Source organism: Stenella coeruleoalba (genome assembly GCF_951394435.1).
Source record: "Stenella coeruleoalba genome assembly, chromosome: 13".
Taxonomy (NCBI): domain Eukaryota; kingdom Metazoa; phylum Chordata; class Mammalia; order Artiodactyla; family Delphinidae; genus Stenella; species Stenella coeruleoalba.
In genome coordinates this window covers 6,516,809-6,532,986 of record NC_137159.1, presented here as the reverse complement: position 1 = coordinate 6,532,986, position 16,178 = coordinate 6,516,809, and the positions used below count along the sequence as shown (strand labels likewise).

At 47.7% G+C, this 16,178-nt stretch overlaps 1 protein-coding gene across 5 annotated transcripts in view; it reads left to right on the top strand.

The window, feature by feature from the left end:
* The window catches only part of NPAS2 (neuronal PAS domain protein 2), a 180,841-nt gene that overhangs the window by 65,532 nt on the left and 99,131 nt on the right, over positions 1–16,178 (top strand). For all 5 annotated transcript variants that reach the window (XM_079941231.1, XM_079941233.1, XM_079941229.1 and 2 more), the window contains exon 2: positions 13,941–13,994. In XM_079941231.1, coding sequence (XP_079797357.1) covers positions 13,967–13,994 — 28 coding nt within the window. In that variant the 5' untranslated portion in view covers positions 13,941–13,966. The remainder of the gene's footprint in view (positions 1–13,940; positions 13,995–16,178) is intronic.

The window sequence follows — 16,178 nt, the reverse complement described above, 5'->3', positions numbered from 1 at the left end:
GTGTGTGTGTGTGCGCACGTGTGTGTGTGTGTGTGTGTGTACCACATCTTTATCCATTCATCCGTTGTTGATGGACATCTAGGTTGTTTCCATGTCTAGCCATCGTAAATAGTGCTGCAGTGAACTTTGGGTTGCGTGTATCTTTTCGAATTAGAGTTTTTCTCCGGATATATGCCCAGGACTGGGATGGCTGGATCAGATGGTAACTCTAATTTTAGTTTTTTAAGGAACCTTCGTACTGTTCTCCATAGTGGCTGCACCAGCTTCCATTCCCACCAACAGTGTAGGAGGGTTCCCTTTTCTCCACACCCTCTCCGGCATTTGCTATTTGTAGATTTTTTAGTGATGGCCATTCTGACTGGTACACACACTTTTATTCTTAGCTGGATGTCTCTGCATTGCTGCTTGTGGGCGCAGGATAATGTTTGTCAGAGCAGGGAACAGACATAGGGTGAGATAGTCATGATTGAATAAGCAGATACGGGAAAACAGAAGTTGAGCTTTATCTGTAGTTTGTTTCACTAACTCATGTACTGTGTGCCCAGCACATGCCTCCTAGAAGGTGTCCTGGGTCTGCGCTTTCTCAGCCCTGGCTGACCGTCTTGATGAGGGGTCATGTCTTGCACACTCCCTGACGTCCTGAAGCCTCCACCCGGGCTTCAGAGCTGGCGTAGAAGGGATGTCGGGCCGGTGGGCGAGTTGTGCATTGATTAGGGTCACGTCAGGATACGTTTGTAGGAGGAGAGAGCTCAGTCTCTTTTTAAAAAGAAAATATACCCTTCTCGCTCCCCTTGGAGTTTCTGCAGCGCTGTCCAGGGGTGGCTGTGAGTGAGGAGAGAGGTCTTCTAAGATATCTTTAACTTACACCACGAATATCTGAAGGTACAAAATGGGGCAACTGGACATTCCCAGTCCTGCCGGGTTGACCCTTAAAGGTGTGAAAACCAGACATCTCTGGACCTGCTGACGCTCTGCTTGCTTGATGAACAGGACTGGGTCGCAGTCGGTGGCTTTCTTTCTGCCCGTGGCCGCGTCTTCCTGGTAGAGATGCTTCAAGTCCCCTCTCCCGGGGGAGGGTGCCGGGGGCTTCCTGCCTTACGTGCTGTTTGCGTCTGTTCTGTATCTCATCTCCCCTTTGTGTCCGGAGGGCAGGCCTTTCTTCAGACTTTGTGCGAAGGGTCTGCGAGTGTTTCTTGAGGAGAAAGGCCAGCTTCCGGGACATTTAGGGCCCACCTGCGACCCCCCGTCCTGCAGACCCCGGTGTGCATTTGACAGTGGCAGCCAGGGACGGAGAGACAGAGTACAGGATGCTGCTGGGAAGCCCCAGGGAGACTCGGGCCACTAATGTCCTTACCGTGGGGATGCTTTGAGGGCAGGCATCCGGTGGGAGAGGGGACAACACTATTCTTGTTGTAAATTGTCGCCTAACCTAAGGCCCATGGCGCATCCCCAAATGTGACCCTGGTTCTGGGGCCTTTGATGGGTCCTTCGTCTCATGAATGTGGTCGTTCACTGGGGGGTGGTACCCCCTCCCTCATCAGGGGCTGCTTCCCGCTGGGTGGGGCTGGGCCCCTGTTTGAGGCCCCTGGGGATAGCGCGTTGAGAGCAGCAGTGACCTGGAGCAGAGACACCACTCTGCACGAGGAGCCCACCTCTTTTTTCCAGCACAGATAGGTCTGGGAATCAGTCCCCAAGGCCGGTTTCCCAATGATGGGCTCCAGACCAACCCAGACTCTCATGTCATGTGAGGAGGTGTGTCCAGGCAGCTTGGGTGGACCTTCCAGCCTCACCCCACCCCGGGCAGCTCCCGCTTCCCCCAGGGGAGCTGAGCTCAGCTGAATTGTATGTAGGGAGTGGACAGAAGGATTGTAGGATGATCTAACTTCATGGGTACCTTTGAAAAGTAAGCATGGAAAGTTGTGGTACAGTTGGAAGCATTAGGAAGGGTGTTCTGTGGGGACCGTGCAGCCCCTGAGCTCTGAGCAGAGGTGGTAGGCTGGAGCTCCCTGGCTTTGCAGGGAGGACTGTGCTCTCTGTTTAAACTGTAAAGAAAAGAAGTGATTGCAATGATGGGAGAAGAGGGAAGGCAATGCTTGGTACCAACCAGGTGTGCAGCAGTAGGTAAGTTACCTGCGACTCTGAAGATGCTGACCTGCTGTCATTCCAAAGTCATGGCTTCTGCTCACCGAACCATGGAAAGGAGGTGGTTCACCTTTCTTGCCCAGCCCGCCCTCTGCTAAGTGCTTTACACAGATGAGCTGTCCTGTTGGGTTCTCAGGAGGGTGGTGGAAAGTGGGGATCGTCCCCCATTTACAGATGAGCTCCTCATTCCCCAGGCTCTGTCTGGACCACCGCACTGAGTGAACGAAAGAGGCAGGAGGACACACAAACCTAGATCTCCTTAGCTTCCAAACTAATTTTGCTGCGTCCCACAGTTAGCAGTTACAGAAGCATCCCACATTTTTATTAAATGGTATTTGAAGCTCTGATATTAAACCACAGACTCCACAGCCTGGGTGTCCGAAACAAACATGACTTCGCATCTCAAGGACATCTTCTTTTTCGTGTGCTCTCTTTGCAAACTTGAGTCCAATAGGATGAGCGCTCCCACGCCCAGAGGAGCGTTAGACCAATGGTTAGGTGGCCGGAGATGCCGGGCTGCAGCAGCGTCTTATGGATTCATTCCGGTTTGTCTGTGGCAGCTGAACGGTGGCTCCCAACAAAGGCCTGCACTGACGCAGTTCCGAGTATGACTCATAAATCTCCTTCTCCCCCCTTGCTGATTTTTATAGGCGTCTGTTGTCCACATCCTGAGCACGCACTGTCACCCATCAGATTCTCTAGTTGACTCGGTTTACACCGTGCAGTCTAAATTCTTTAGAAAGGGGCCACTAAAAGGAGTCGTGATTGGACATAAGTTCCAGAGGTTGCAAGAATCACATGTCACGTTAGACTGGCCCGTCGATCAGGATATGGTAACGATTTCTATTTTGGAAATTCTTTGCTGACCGAACGATGTCATTGCAAATTTACTTAATACCAAATTTCTAACTTTCTCCTTCCATTCCTTCATTGCTTATGTCACTGTTTCCCTGAGTAGTGAATCATCAGACCCTTGGAAAAAGGAAAGCATGAAGGGGGGGCATCGTGATCATAACAGGCAGACCTTGACCTTGGAGATGCTTGTGAGATAATTCTCATAGGATCACGGAAGTTTGCTGAGTGAGGGTCTCTCTTTGGTTTCTCCTGGGAGTCTGGCTCTGTGAGGCCCCCAGCCAGCTGTGGGGGAGGGGGGAGAGGGGGAAGCTTTGGTAAAGCTTCGGTGAAGGATGGACCCGTCCACCTTGACTTTCCCAATTTGCGGAATGTGAGCGATCATGCTGAGAATTTCCCAGCTGGAGGGGAATTGGGGTTGCAGGAGCGGGCAGCTCTCAGGTTGGCATTCTCCATCTCCTTTAGAAGAACTGTTATTTTTCCCAGTGAATGAATCATCGCAATCAAAATGATGTGCCCTGGAGAGGAAGAATTACAATGTGGAAGTTATTTCCTAGCTTCCCCCAAAGGACCAAGGGAGACAAGTCAGTGCCGTAGCTCATCAGTGACTTTCTCAGAGCCTTTTTATTTCTTAAATATAATGAGGAGAAATCATCATCGAGCTCCCATGTGGGAGATCCAGATGTTAATCCAAAGCGACGTGAGGTGCCTTCTCGGGGGGCAGGCTGGGAGGGCAGAAGGCATACTCGCTACTGACGGTAAATAAGCCCCAGCCGACTGGGGAGCTGCCTGCGTGGCGGTGCCCCCTTGGATTGCCATTTGCTCTCGTTTGCAGTGTTTTCTTCTTTCTCATGATCGAAAGTCACCAGGTTTGGTCGGTACAGTGAGGAGGAATATTCAGAGTTTCCAGCTACCTTGGGGCCTGTGATTCAAACCATTTCTCCAGCAATTTTAAAAGGTCATGATTTTAGTTTGAAAAAACATGGGCCTTGCAATGCAATAGGCTTATAGGGTAGTCATTTCAGGGGAAATTCATGATGATGTGGAGTGACCCACTGGGCCTCTCAAGGCTGTACAAAAAGTTCAAAATGAGAAAAGACACTGAAGAGGAAGGCTGAGCACCGATTTGAGTGATTCTTTCTGGCCCCCATCTTGTTTTTACAAATAAAGTTTTGTTGACACGGACATACACGCTTGCTGACACACCACCTGTGGCTTCTTTCACACCATGATGGCAGAGGTGAGTGGTCACAGCAGAGACTGGATGGCCTGCATCTCAAGTACTCAGCGGGTGGCCCTTTACAGAAAAGTGTTGCCAGCCCCTGCTTTAGGAGAATGACATACCTTTCCACTCCTGGAGCCCCAGGAGTGAGCGGTCAGTCCCCAGGGGGGTCCCTGTCCCCCGTAGGATACATTAATCTCTTGTCTCCCTGCTGACGCACTGTGCTCCCCAGGGCAGATGTGGCATGAGAAAGCAGTCACACTGCCACTTGCTGGTCCCTGTTCAAGGGCCAGAGTTGTGATCCATGCTGTAGTAGGTGCCTGTGAGAGAGAGCCCTTGGGGGCGGAAATTTCACTTAGGCAATGGGGATGTCATTTGCCGACCTCATTTGGGTCCTTCTATTCAGCTAGGTCACTAGATGCTCATCGAGGATGTCCTCGGTCATTTCAACCTCTGTTTCTTTCACTCTCTCCTCTCCGTCCCTCCCACCCTCCCATCCTCATAAGGACCAAGTTTCTATTATCACTAGATGCTGCAGGCAGCACCCCCTGGGCGTGTATGTCTGTCTATCTTTCCACCATGCCTACACACACACACACACACACACACACACACACACACACACACGTTTTCGAGGCTGCCCCTTTTGCGCCAGGGTCAAATGAGTGAGGGACTCCGCGGCCCTGCTGGCCGGCAGCCATAGGTGGTCTCTGGAGGTGGGGGTCTCTGGAGCACGTGTCTGGTGCCTCTGCTGGAAAAGCTCCCCCCCAAAAAAAACCAGCCCTCTCTTCCCTGGTCAGGAGTGCCCCTCTGAAACCTGAGGTCTGTGGCACCCCGTTCACCCATGGTGACCTTCTCATTGGGCAGAGAGTGTGTGCATTGAAATTTAAGGCAGACAAGGAGAACGGATGAGGCTGGACGCACCTGCCTCCGCGGAGGCTCAGGACCACAGAGGGCATACAGAGGTTAGGGTGGTTACACAGGGCAGAAGTGGGGTGAACGGGGGCCTCTGTGCTGTAGGGGGGCACCCTGGCCCTCCTTGCACACATGCACCCTGTCACTTACGCCTCACATGCTCTCTGCCTGGTGACCTCATGAAGTCTAAGGGATTTGCTTCAGGTCAAATGGAACAAGTGGGTCGGAATTGAAATCGAAATTGGGCTGCCTCTGAGGTCAGGAGCCCACATGTCCCGAGCAGGCAATGGGTCAGGTCAGCCCGAGGAGATGCAGTCCAGGGTGGGCTCTATCTGCAGAGCCGGGGTTCCCAGGGCAGCTCAGAGGCCAATTATTTAGGGGAGGAGACTATGGCCCATTCCACCGACAGAACGGATGGAGAGGAAATGAGATGACGCTTTTCTGGAACGCAGCGGTGGCCGAGGGCTGGTGAGGGAGCCACTGGCTTCTCCTGAAGGTGCTACTCAGAGTGGATTTTCCCTTTAGTCAATAGCTCCTGCACACATGGCAATGTTTGTTTTAATTTTTGGTCATCACCACGTCACTGGACCTGGATTAACCGTGATCACTGAGGGGTGTGTGGGAGTCGGTATTAGTCCGTATTGTGGGAATTCAGACAGGGCTTTGGTCCTGGCTGGGTCCCCCTCTCTTCCTCCCTCCCTCCCTTCTCTCCTTCATTCCTCATATGTTCATTGAGCACCTGACATGGGTAAGGAGCTGGGCTAGACGTCGTGGCCTGGGTAACGGGTAAAGACGCCCGTACCTAATCCTTGCCATCCAAATGGGGAACCGGATGTTGAGCGTCTGCCAGGCTTGTGCTGGTCCTGTCACACGTGCCGACTTAATTAAGCTCATTTAAAAGTCACGGCTGTCCTCGGAGGTAGGTCTCCACCACTCCTCTGATCCAAACCTGCAATGCCTTTCCCATCTCACTCCGAGCAAAGGCCAGACTCCATCCAGTCTCCCTGGTGTGCCGCCCCCTCTCTAACCCCATCCACCACGCTGGCCTCTTGGCTGTTTCTGGCTCTTGTTGCTGTCTGTACACTCACGCCCTGTCTTCTCTCAGGCTGTGGCTCACATATCACTTATCAGTGAGGCCGGTGGTTCTCCTAAAGCACTCCCTGTTCCCCCAGGTTCTCCCAGACCACGGCCCCAGCCCACCAGAGCACTCCCTGTTCCCCCAGGTTCTCCTTTAGCTTTCTCCACACCACTTATAACCAATGACAAGCCATATGTTTACTTACGTAAGTGCCTGTGGCTTGCCCTCACCACCTGCCTGCCCCCTACCACCTAAGCGCCATGGGAGCGGGGGCGTTGCCCAGGCTCTCAGGGAATATCTATTGAATCATAGAACATCGCATGTGGATGTCATCTTAGTGCTTCGGTGACCACACCTCGGTGTCTCTTCACAGAAAGACAATCCCAATAAACATCACAGCAGGCATTTGTATAGAAATTGACAATGTCAATTCTAAAACTTATTTGGAAATGCAAAAACCTAAAATAGCCAAGAATCTTGAGAAGGAAGAACAAAGTTGGAAGACTCACACTCCATTGATGTCAAGGATTCCTACAGAACTCCAGGAGTTAAGATAGTGTGGTTCTGGCATAGAGACAGACAAATACAAGATGCCGCAGGATCCGCAACATAAGATAACTTTACTTAAACAGCAGGTTCCTTATGTTTTCAAATAAAATGCTCAGTGTGTTTCCAGGTGAAGTACCTCTAAGTTTAAACATAGGTCCAAGTGTTAATTTGATCAGAGTTCAATAATTATATATCAAAGTCTCAAAACACAGGGGAAATTGTGCATTTTGTGTACTTTTTTTGAGACTAATAATTGGACCTACCATCTTCAGTTTAGAGATTCTTCATCTGAAAACAGGATACTTGGAAGTTGAAGAAAAACACGTTGTACATATTACGTGTAAATGTAACTACAGTACGATTTGAAGATAAGTTTATTGCTACTTCAGCAGGTGACCACAGTCAACTTAACAGTGATACAGCCTCTTAATACCCTTGAGATGATGTGATGAGAATGGTACTTGAGGACTTCCCTGGCGGTCCAGTGGTTAAGACTTCGTGCTTCCAATGCAGGGGGTGTAGGTTTGATCCCTGGTCAGGGAACTAAGATCCCACATGCCGCGCGGCCAAAAAAGGAAAAAAAAGAATGATACTTCACCTCTGTGGGCTTTCTCCTAAAAACCCATCTGCCCAATCTGGGAAAAACACCAGACAAACCCACATTGAGGGACAGTCTACAAGTATTCCTCAAAATGGTCAAGGTCATAAAAAACAAGGAAAGTCTGAGAAACTGTCATAGCCAAGAGGAGCCTGAGGAGATATGACAGCTAGATGGAGTGTGGTTTCCTGGATGGGATACTGGGACAGAGCAAGGACATTAGATAAAAACTAAGCAAATATAAATGAAGTGTGGACTTTACTTAATGATAATGTATCAGTATCAGTGTTGGTTCGTTAATTGTGACAAATACACCATAGTAGTGTAAGGTATTTATAACAGGGGAAACTGGGTGCAGGATATGTGGGAACTCTCAATACTGTCTTTGCATTTTCTATAAATCTAAAATTGTTCTAAAAAATAAAGTTTACTTTTAAAAATAAGTTTAGGGAATTCCCTGGCAGTACAGTGGTTAGGACTCCGTGCTCTCACTGCCGAGGGCCCAGGTTCAATCCTTGGCTGGGGAACTAAGATTGCATAAGCTGTGCGGCGTGGGAAAAAAAGTCAATTGTATTTCAGTATACTAGCAATGAATACCCCAAAAATGAAATTAAGAAAAAAAATTGTATTAAAAAAAAATAAGTTTATCCTATGTGTCTGAACTTTAAGGATACCCTATAGATAAATAGAACTGAAAGAGATTCTGTACAGACACACGGATATAGGATCACACAAGATATTTGACAAAGTGACAATGCAATTGGGAAAGAAATATCTTTTCAATAAATGATCCTGGAACAGGTGAGTATACAGATGGGGGAAAAAAGGTGATCCTTGACCACTATCTTACACCACACATAAAATTTAGGATAAAATGATAAAGCTTCTACAAGAAAACATAGGATCATTCTTCATGACACTGAGGTGGCAAAGACTTCTTAGGACACAAAAATAAAAAATACATAAATTACACTTTATCAAAATTAAAAACCGTTCATCAAAAGACATCATCAAGAAAGTTAAGAGACCAGCCACAGGCTGGCAGAAAATGTTCAGAATACATATATCTGGCACAGTCCTTATATCCAAAAGAGAGAAGCTTCTACAGATGAGTATGATGAAGATAAACAGCCCAATTTCTTTCAAAAAGAGGAAGGAAAAGAAAGAAAAGTGGGCAAAACACTTGAACAGATGCATCACAAAAGAAGCTGTCTAGACAGCAAATAAGTCCATGAAAAGATGCTCAACATCATTAATCATCAGGGAGATGGAAAGTCAAATCCCCATGAGATCCCAAAACATACCCACTAGAATGACTAAAATTAAGAAGACATAACCAAGTGTTGGGTGAGAACGTGGAGCCTCTGGAACTCTCATGTGCTACTGGTGCAAATATAAAAGTGTACAGTCACCTTGGGAAACAGTGGGGCAGTTTCTAATATAGTAAGCATATGGCTGTACTGTGATCCAGCAGGTACACTCTTAGTTGTGTATACCCGAAAGAATGAGTGCTTATTTCCACCAAAACACTTGGATATAACTTATCCTGGTGAGGTTAATTTTGACCCCGGGTGAAGGTGGTATCTGCCAATCTTCTCTACTTGTAAAGTTACTATTTTTCTTTTATAATTAATAAATGTCTTGAGGGAGATACTTTGAACCATGCAAATAACCTGATTCTCCTCAAACTTTTGCCCATTAATTTCGGCATCCCTCAGTGGATTTTGCCTGCAACAGTTACTACTTTGGTGTACTGACGGTGATCTTTGATTTCCCTTCTTCCTTCTACATTTATTAATTGAAATTCTTCTGTAAGGGAAACCTGTCCCCTCCTCCATTTATTTATTCATTTAATTATTTATTTGTACCAGTGGACTCATGAATATTTAGTTTATTCTCTGGGTTACTATCCATCGTTACAGATTTTGTTGTTCCAATAGTTCCAGGCTCTCTTTTCCTCAGCCTCTCATCATTCTCATTGGTTAGTATTTCTTGAGTGGTCAGTTAGTAGATGCAGATGCCTGTACTTGAAATTTCGGGAGATGTTACAAGGTGTAAAAAGACTCCAAATAGTTTGTGTTCCAGAAAAAGCCAAGAAACCCAGAACTGGAAGAGCCCCCAAGAAATGAAATGTACTGGGTGGGCGGGGTCTCCTCCCTGTGCCCCTCTGCCCGTCCCCACCATCCTGTCTGCCCCGGAGGCTCCCCTGTGAGGATGTCATAATAGCCTCCCTTTCTGTCTTCTGGGTGGTGTGGCCAACAGGAGACACAAGTGAGAGACTGGGGAGGGCGGACGAGGAGGTGAGGTATTTATCCCCTCGTCTCCCTTCTTACAAGGTTTCTTCAGGCTGACTGCATCCCTCCACCAAATGCCACCTCTCCTATATGACACGCTCCTTCCAGGTCCAGGTAACCAGTTCCCTCTTGTCCCTTGATGCACAGAGGTGTCAACAGCTCTGCTGACACCAGCCCTAGGTACCTGCAGCATCTCTCCTGATTTCCCTAGCCACCCCACCTCCACACACCTTTACACACAGCCTCCTTGCAGTTAAGTCCTGTTTCCTATTGGGACTGTGACGAAGAAACCCCTAAATGTCTAGCCCATCTAGGATGTGTGGTTATCTGGAGTAAAAATACTGGCGCTTTGCACCGTTGTTCACTTTGGGGGTTAATCATATCAACAGTTATTTTCTCAGCTCTACACAGAATCTCCTTTGCCTTCATTGCAGCTCATTTTCTCTTCCCTGGCCTTCTGTGGTCATTAAAAAAACAAAACAAACAAAAAAAAACTGCTGCTCAAAATCCTTTTTAATTGGAAATTCTTTTTTAAAAAAATTTTTTGTTGAAATATAGTTGATTTATAATGTTGTGTTACCTTCAGTTATACAGTAAAGTGATTCAGATATATAGATATATATAGATATATGTATTCTTTTACATTCTCTTCCATTATAGTTATTACAAGACATTGAGTATAGTTCCCTGTGCTATACAGTAGGTCCTTGTTGGTTATCTATTTCATATATAGTAATGTGTGTATTTTAATCCCAAACTCCTAATTTATTCTTCTCCTCTCTGAATTGGAAACTCTTTATACAATTGGGAAAAGTCGCTGTCACCCCTTAAACTTCTCTGTTGTTCCTTTCACCCAACCTCACAGGACTACTTTTCTTCCCCTTTTCCCTCTTTCTTGTGTGCTTTGGGCCCCTCCGCATGATGAATTAAAAGAGTGACTCAAAGATACAAGGGGGGAGGGACACCCATGTTCCTCATAATGGTCCAAAGGTGCAGGCAACCCAGGGTCCATCAACAGAGGATGGGTAAACAAAAGGTGGTCCATACCTACAGTGGAATATGATTCAGCCTCACAAAGGAAGGAGATTCTGACACATGCCAAGACACGATGAACCTTGGGGCGTTATGCTAAATGACACAAACCCATTACAAAAGGACAAATCCTGTATAATTCCACCTCTATGAGGGCCCTAGAGTCGTCAGAATCGTGGAGACAGAAAGTAGAATGGTGGTCATGAGGGGTTGGATGAAGGAAAGTGGGGAGTCAGTGTTTAATGGGGACAGAGTTTCAGTTTTGCAAGATAAAAAGAGCTCTGGAGATGGACGGTGGTGATGGTTGCACCACAGTATGAATATACTTAATGCTACTGAGCTGTAGAGTTTAAAATGGCAAATTTTAAGTTATGTGTACATTACTGCAATTGTTTTTTTATGTGCGCTTAACTTTTTAATTTAATTTTTCTTTTATATTGGAGTATAGTTGATTTAAAATGTTGTGTTAATTTTAGGTGTACAACAAAGTGAATCAGTTATACATATACATATATCTGTTCTTTTTCAGATTCTTTTCCCATATAGGTTATTACAGAATATTGAGTAGAGTTTCTTGTGCTATATTGTAGGTCCTGTTGTTTGTCTATTTTATGTATAGTAGTGTGTGTATGTTAATCCCAAACTCCTAATTTATCCCTCCCCCCAGCCTTTCCCCTTTGGTAACCATAAGTTTGTTTTTGAAGTCTGCGAGTCTATTTCTATTTTGTAAATAAGTTCATTTGTATCATTTTTTGAGATTCTGCATATAAGTGGTATCATGTGATATTTGTTTTTCTCTGTCTGACTTACTTCACTTAGTATGAGAATCTCTAGGTCCATCCATATTGCTGCAAATGGCATCATTTCGTTCTTTTTTATGGCTGAGTAGTACTCCATTGTATATATGTACCACATCTTCTTTATCCATTCCTCTGTTGATGGACATGAGGAAGGCATGGGAGACAGCAGGTGTGACAAAACAGGACATTGGTGTGAAGCTTCTGGGGCAGGTGCTCCTGGGGAGCACAACTCAGGTGTGTTCTCTTCCCTCAGGTGCAGTGGAGCAGAGTGACTTAGGGGTCAAGTGACAGGAATAGGGCAAGGAAATGGGAGGGATGGGAAAGAAGAGAACGTGGGTGTAGAACATCAGGGCTTCATGGATTCAGGAAGTGTTTAAGAACAGAGAGAGAGGAATCAGAGCTGCCGCAGTTGATACAGAGTAGCTCTTAGTCATTTGTAGGTGTTTCTACAATGTTTCATGTATGACAAAGCAGCCCCTGCCATCCAAACAGGATTCCAGATCCTCAGCAAAGCAGACCGAAGCCCACATCCTCCCGTAAACGTGCTCTGTCCAGGGGTACCTGGGAAGGGGCACGGCTTTTACTCTTTTACCATGGCTGGATGCGGGCTCATGCCCTCAGCACACGGGCAGCCACCGCTTTCCATGGAGTGCAGACCTGGGGTAGCACATCATTAAACAAATGGACTGCATTTTTCATGTCTTAAAGCTCTGAACAGATTCCATCTGGGAAACATTAAGCAGATGCCTGTTTGCAGATATGCTAACTCCATTCTAATTATGCCACAGGCCTCAACTGCTGAATGGGGTTTCTTGCGAATCTGTCACTAAAATATGCCTGCTATTAACCGAATGGGGCTTGTAAGTAAACAGGGGCTGTGACTGCAGAATTCCTTTTCCTCTTTGCCTCAGACTCATGCCTGGGCTCACAGCAGACCAAAAACTACAAAACAAAATTATCTCAGAGAAAAGATTCATTTGTCCCATTACAAATTTTTACCTAATGTTACAATTTTTTTTTTTTTTTTTTTTTTTGCGGTATGCGGGCCTCTCACTGTCGTGGCCTCTCCCGTTGCGGAGCACAGGCTCCGGACGCGCAGGCTCAGCGGCCATGGCTCACGGGCCCAGCCGCTCCGCGGCATGTGGGATCCTCCCGGACCGGGGCACGAACCCGCGTCCCCTGCATCGGCAGGCGGACTCTCAACCACTGCGCCACCAGGGAAGCCCAAATGTTACAACTTTTATGTATGGTTCTATTGGATTTGCTGTTTGGTTGGGAATTCTTATATTCATGTTCATGAATGAGATTGACCTAGAATAATTCTTTCTGTTAATATCCTTGTCTACTTTTGTTACAAAATTCATACTGGCCTTTTCATAAAATGAGTTATTTTCATAAAAAAAAAAACTGTCATCAGGAACTTGGAATTTTGAGCGTAAAGGTTAGTGCATTTGCAAAGTGTTGATTCTGGAGTTCTGATGTCAGGCCCTCCCTCTGTTTAGAGACCAGAAGCGTGTGGGTCACGGCGATCCATTTCTTCTGTGGTCCCCACCCTTATCTCCACCACACTTTGCCTCCAATTCCCCCAACTCTGGCCTCAGGGACACCCTGAAAGTCTTTCTGCATGGAGGGGCTGGAGGGGGACCTCCCCCAGACAGATGGGACTCCGGGAAACGTGTGAAGGAAGAGTAATCAGGGATGTGGCTCTGAGGGGTGAAGGACCACAGGCCTGTGTGTAGCAGGGGACACCGGGTCAGTCGGCCCAAGAGCCTTTGAGCCAGCGGCCTGGGAGAGTAGAGGCCCAGGTGATGAGGTTTGGGGCTGTGAGAACATTCCTGGATTGTTACTTCCTTTTTCACATCTGTGTACCTTGACTATCTAGGGGGTGTACATGCCTTAAAGATAGGGGAGCAGTTATACTTTTGGGGGCCCCGATCCCTCCAGGCTGCATAAGAGGAATTTGTGTATTTAAATGAACAAATAAAGAAATGCTCTCCTTTAGAACGTCTCGGGCAGCTTGCAGGTTTGAAATAAACAGATGCTTTGTTGAGCTGGGTCCGGAAAGCAGTTCCCAGAGTGTGATCTAGGGACCCAGGGGGGGTCCTTGAGGTCAAAACAGTTTTCCTAATGTTAACATATCATTTGCCTGTTTACTCTTTTGAGTATACAGTGGTCTTTTCCAGAAGCTCTTGGAGTTCTGTTGATGACATCTCTCTGATGCTTAATGGAATATTGTACATTTAAGATTTCTCAGTTTTCACCCACATACAAAAGAGGTCTTCAGAGTCCTCGGTCATTTTTGAGAGGGTGCAAAGAGTTGCTGGAACCAGAAAGTTTGAGAACCTGTGGATTAAGGCATGTGATTTAGATCAGACCAAAATGATGGCAACCAGAAAGACCTGTGAGAAAGGTCGAGAATCAGAGAGTCATCATCTGTTCTTTTTTTTTTTTTTTGCAGGAAAAACTGCCGAGACAATCTAATGGATGAAGATGAGAAAGACAGGGCAAAGAGGTAAGAGGGGCGACTTCCCCGCCGCGGCTGTGTCGTGTGTCCGCCGTCCGAACCCCGCTTGTGCTCACTCTACAGCGGAAAGCACGGCCAGGCAGGGGGCTGGGGCACATGTGCTCCTTGAAATACTGCGTCGCTCCGCTGAAAAAATTCAAGCCGGTTCCCTCAGTTTTGTTCCTTACCCAGAAATTACTGATCGTGTGGGACTTGCCAAGTGGTTTGTAGCTTTCACATGTCCATGTGGTGACCCTGTTGACGGGGGCCTCCTTTCAGAAGCCTGCAGTTACTGCATTTCCAGGATGGACACTGCGTGGCAAGGCAGCCTGATTAGAGCCAGGCCAGGCTGGGTTTAAATCTTGGATGTGCTGTCAGGGAGCTGTTGGCCCTGGACAGTAATTGGAATAATCATCAGCACGCAGTGAACATGGAATAACCATCCTCGCTGGGCTCAGCTCTTCCATATATGGTATCTCAGCTTCCTCGTCGGAAAATGGAGCTGTCACAGCTGCTTGGCACTGTTGTCGGGTTGACCAGAAAGCCTGGCTTGGTCGCTGGCATGTCAGCGCTGTTAGAACCACGTCCATGCTTATTCCTTCACTGGACATTTATTGAACACCTACTGTATATGAGGTGGAATCATAAAGTAGATATTTTGTTTTATTTTATTTTATTTTTTGGCCTCACCGCGGGGCATGCGGGATCTTAGTTCCCTGACCAGGGATTGATCCCGTGCCCCCTGCATTGGAAGTGTGGAGTCTTAACTACTGGACCGCCAGGGAAGTCCCCCATAAAGTGGATATTTTGAAGGTAGAGGCCAGTCGGATGGTATCTGTCTCGTACGATCAGACCGAGTTGGCAGTGACCACACCAGGCTCTGGGGTAATAAAGATGAATGAGAGGCGTGCCCATGGGAGGGCCCAGGTGAATGGTGGTGATGGGTAGGTGACCACGGACCATTAGGTTGCACGGGGACGGGCCCAGCAGTGGTGTCCTATGGCGACACGGGATGTCCTGTCTCAGGAAGGCCTGTACTCAGGCCCGGAGGACTAGCCTTCTTCCTCCAAGCTCTTTGCTCTCTCCTCCTGCCACTGCCTGTGGCTGGCAGGTCCCTCCGCCCTCTGACAACCTACAGGGCTGAAGGGTTTGCCCACCTCCCTTCACAGAGCCCACTACCTGGTTGGCACCTACAGAATCCTCCACTTTCGAATGACGGAGCCCTCAGAAGTCGCCCAGTTCAGCAGCCCCGGGGGTGTCTGTCCTTCCACGTCACCTGGTGCGGGGGCAGCCATGAGAACAATAAGTCCCCAGCCACTCAGACCTCTGAGACCTGAATCTTCCCCTGTGGGGCGCAGGGGAAGTGTGCATTGGTTGTTAATTTCCCAAATACTTCCTTAAGAACATCAGGGAGCAGGGCAATGCCGGAGGGGTAGGCAAACTCAGGTTGGGGTGGAGTGAGGGTTGCTGGAGCTGGAGGACCAAGGTAAACCAAGAGTAATATGAGGAACTCCCCAGACTATTCTGAACTAACAGGCACATCACTTGGCACTGGGGACCATGGCTCCCTTAGGCCACCACCTACAAGGGCTGTAAAATCCAAGCAACATGCAAATGAATAGATCAGATGAGACCAGACTGGAACGGAGTCCTCGTGCCACCTCTCCCTGGCAGGCCTCCAGCTCTCTGCTGGGGGGCATCTCGCCTCTTGGTTGCACGCCAGGTCGCTGTGGAGACAGGGCAGGAGGCAGAGGCCTGAGCTGCATTCCTGGCTGGCGCTGTCCTACCTGATGGATTCCAATAAGCCCCTTCACCTCGCTAAGCCTCCACCTTCCCAGCTGCAACACGAGGCTCATCATTTCTGCCCTGCCCTCCTCGCGGTCTATTTTGGGAACAGCCACAAAATACACCAAGAAGCTTTTGCTTTTTTAAGTATTCATCGCTACCTGTGTGTGAAGATGCAGGACATTTTCCATTAACACATTTATAAGCTACTTCCATTAGCAATAATGAAAAGGTCAGTGGTGCTGGCCAGTGGTCACTGGGCGTGCCCTGTGTGCCCTGATAACTTTCGGGTGCACGGTACCAGGCTAAGTACTTTTCTATGCATTATCTCATATCAACTCCTCCACATTCGTTTGAGGTGTGTATCATCCTTATTCCCATTTTACAGCTAAGGAAACTAAGGCCTAA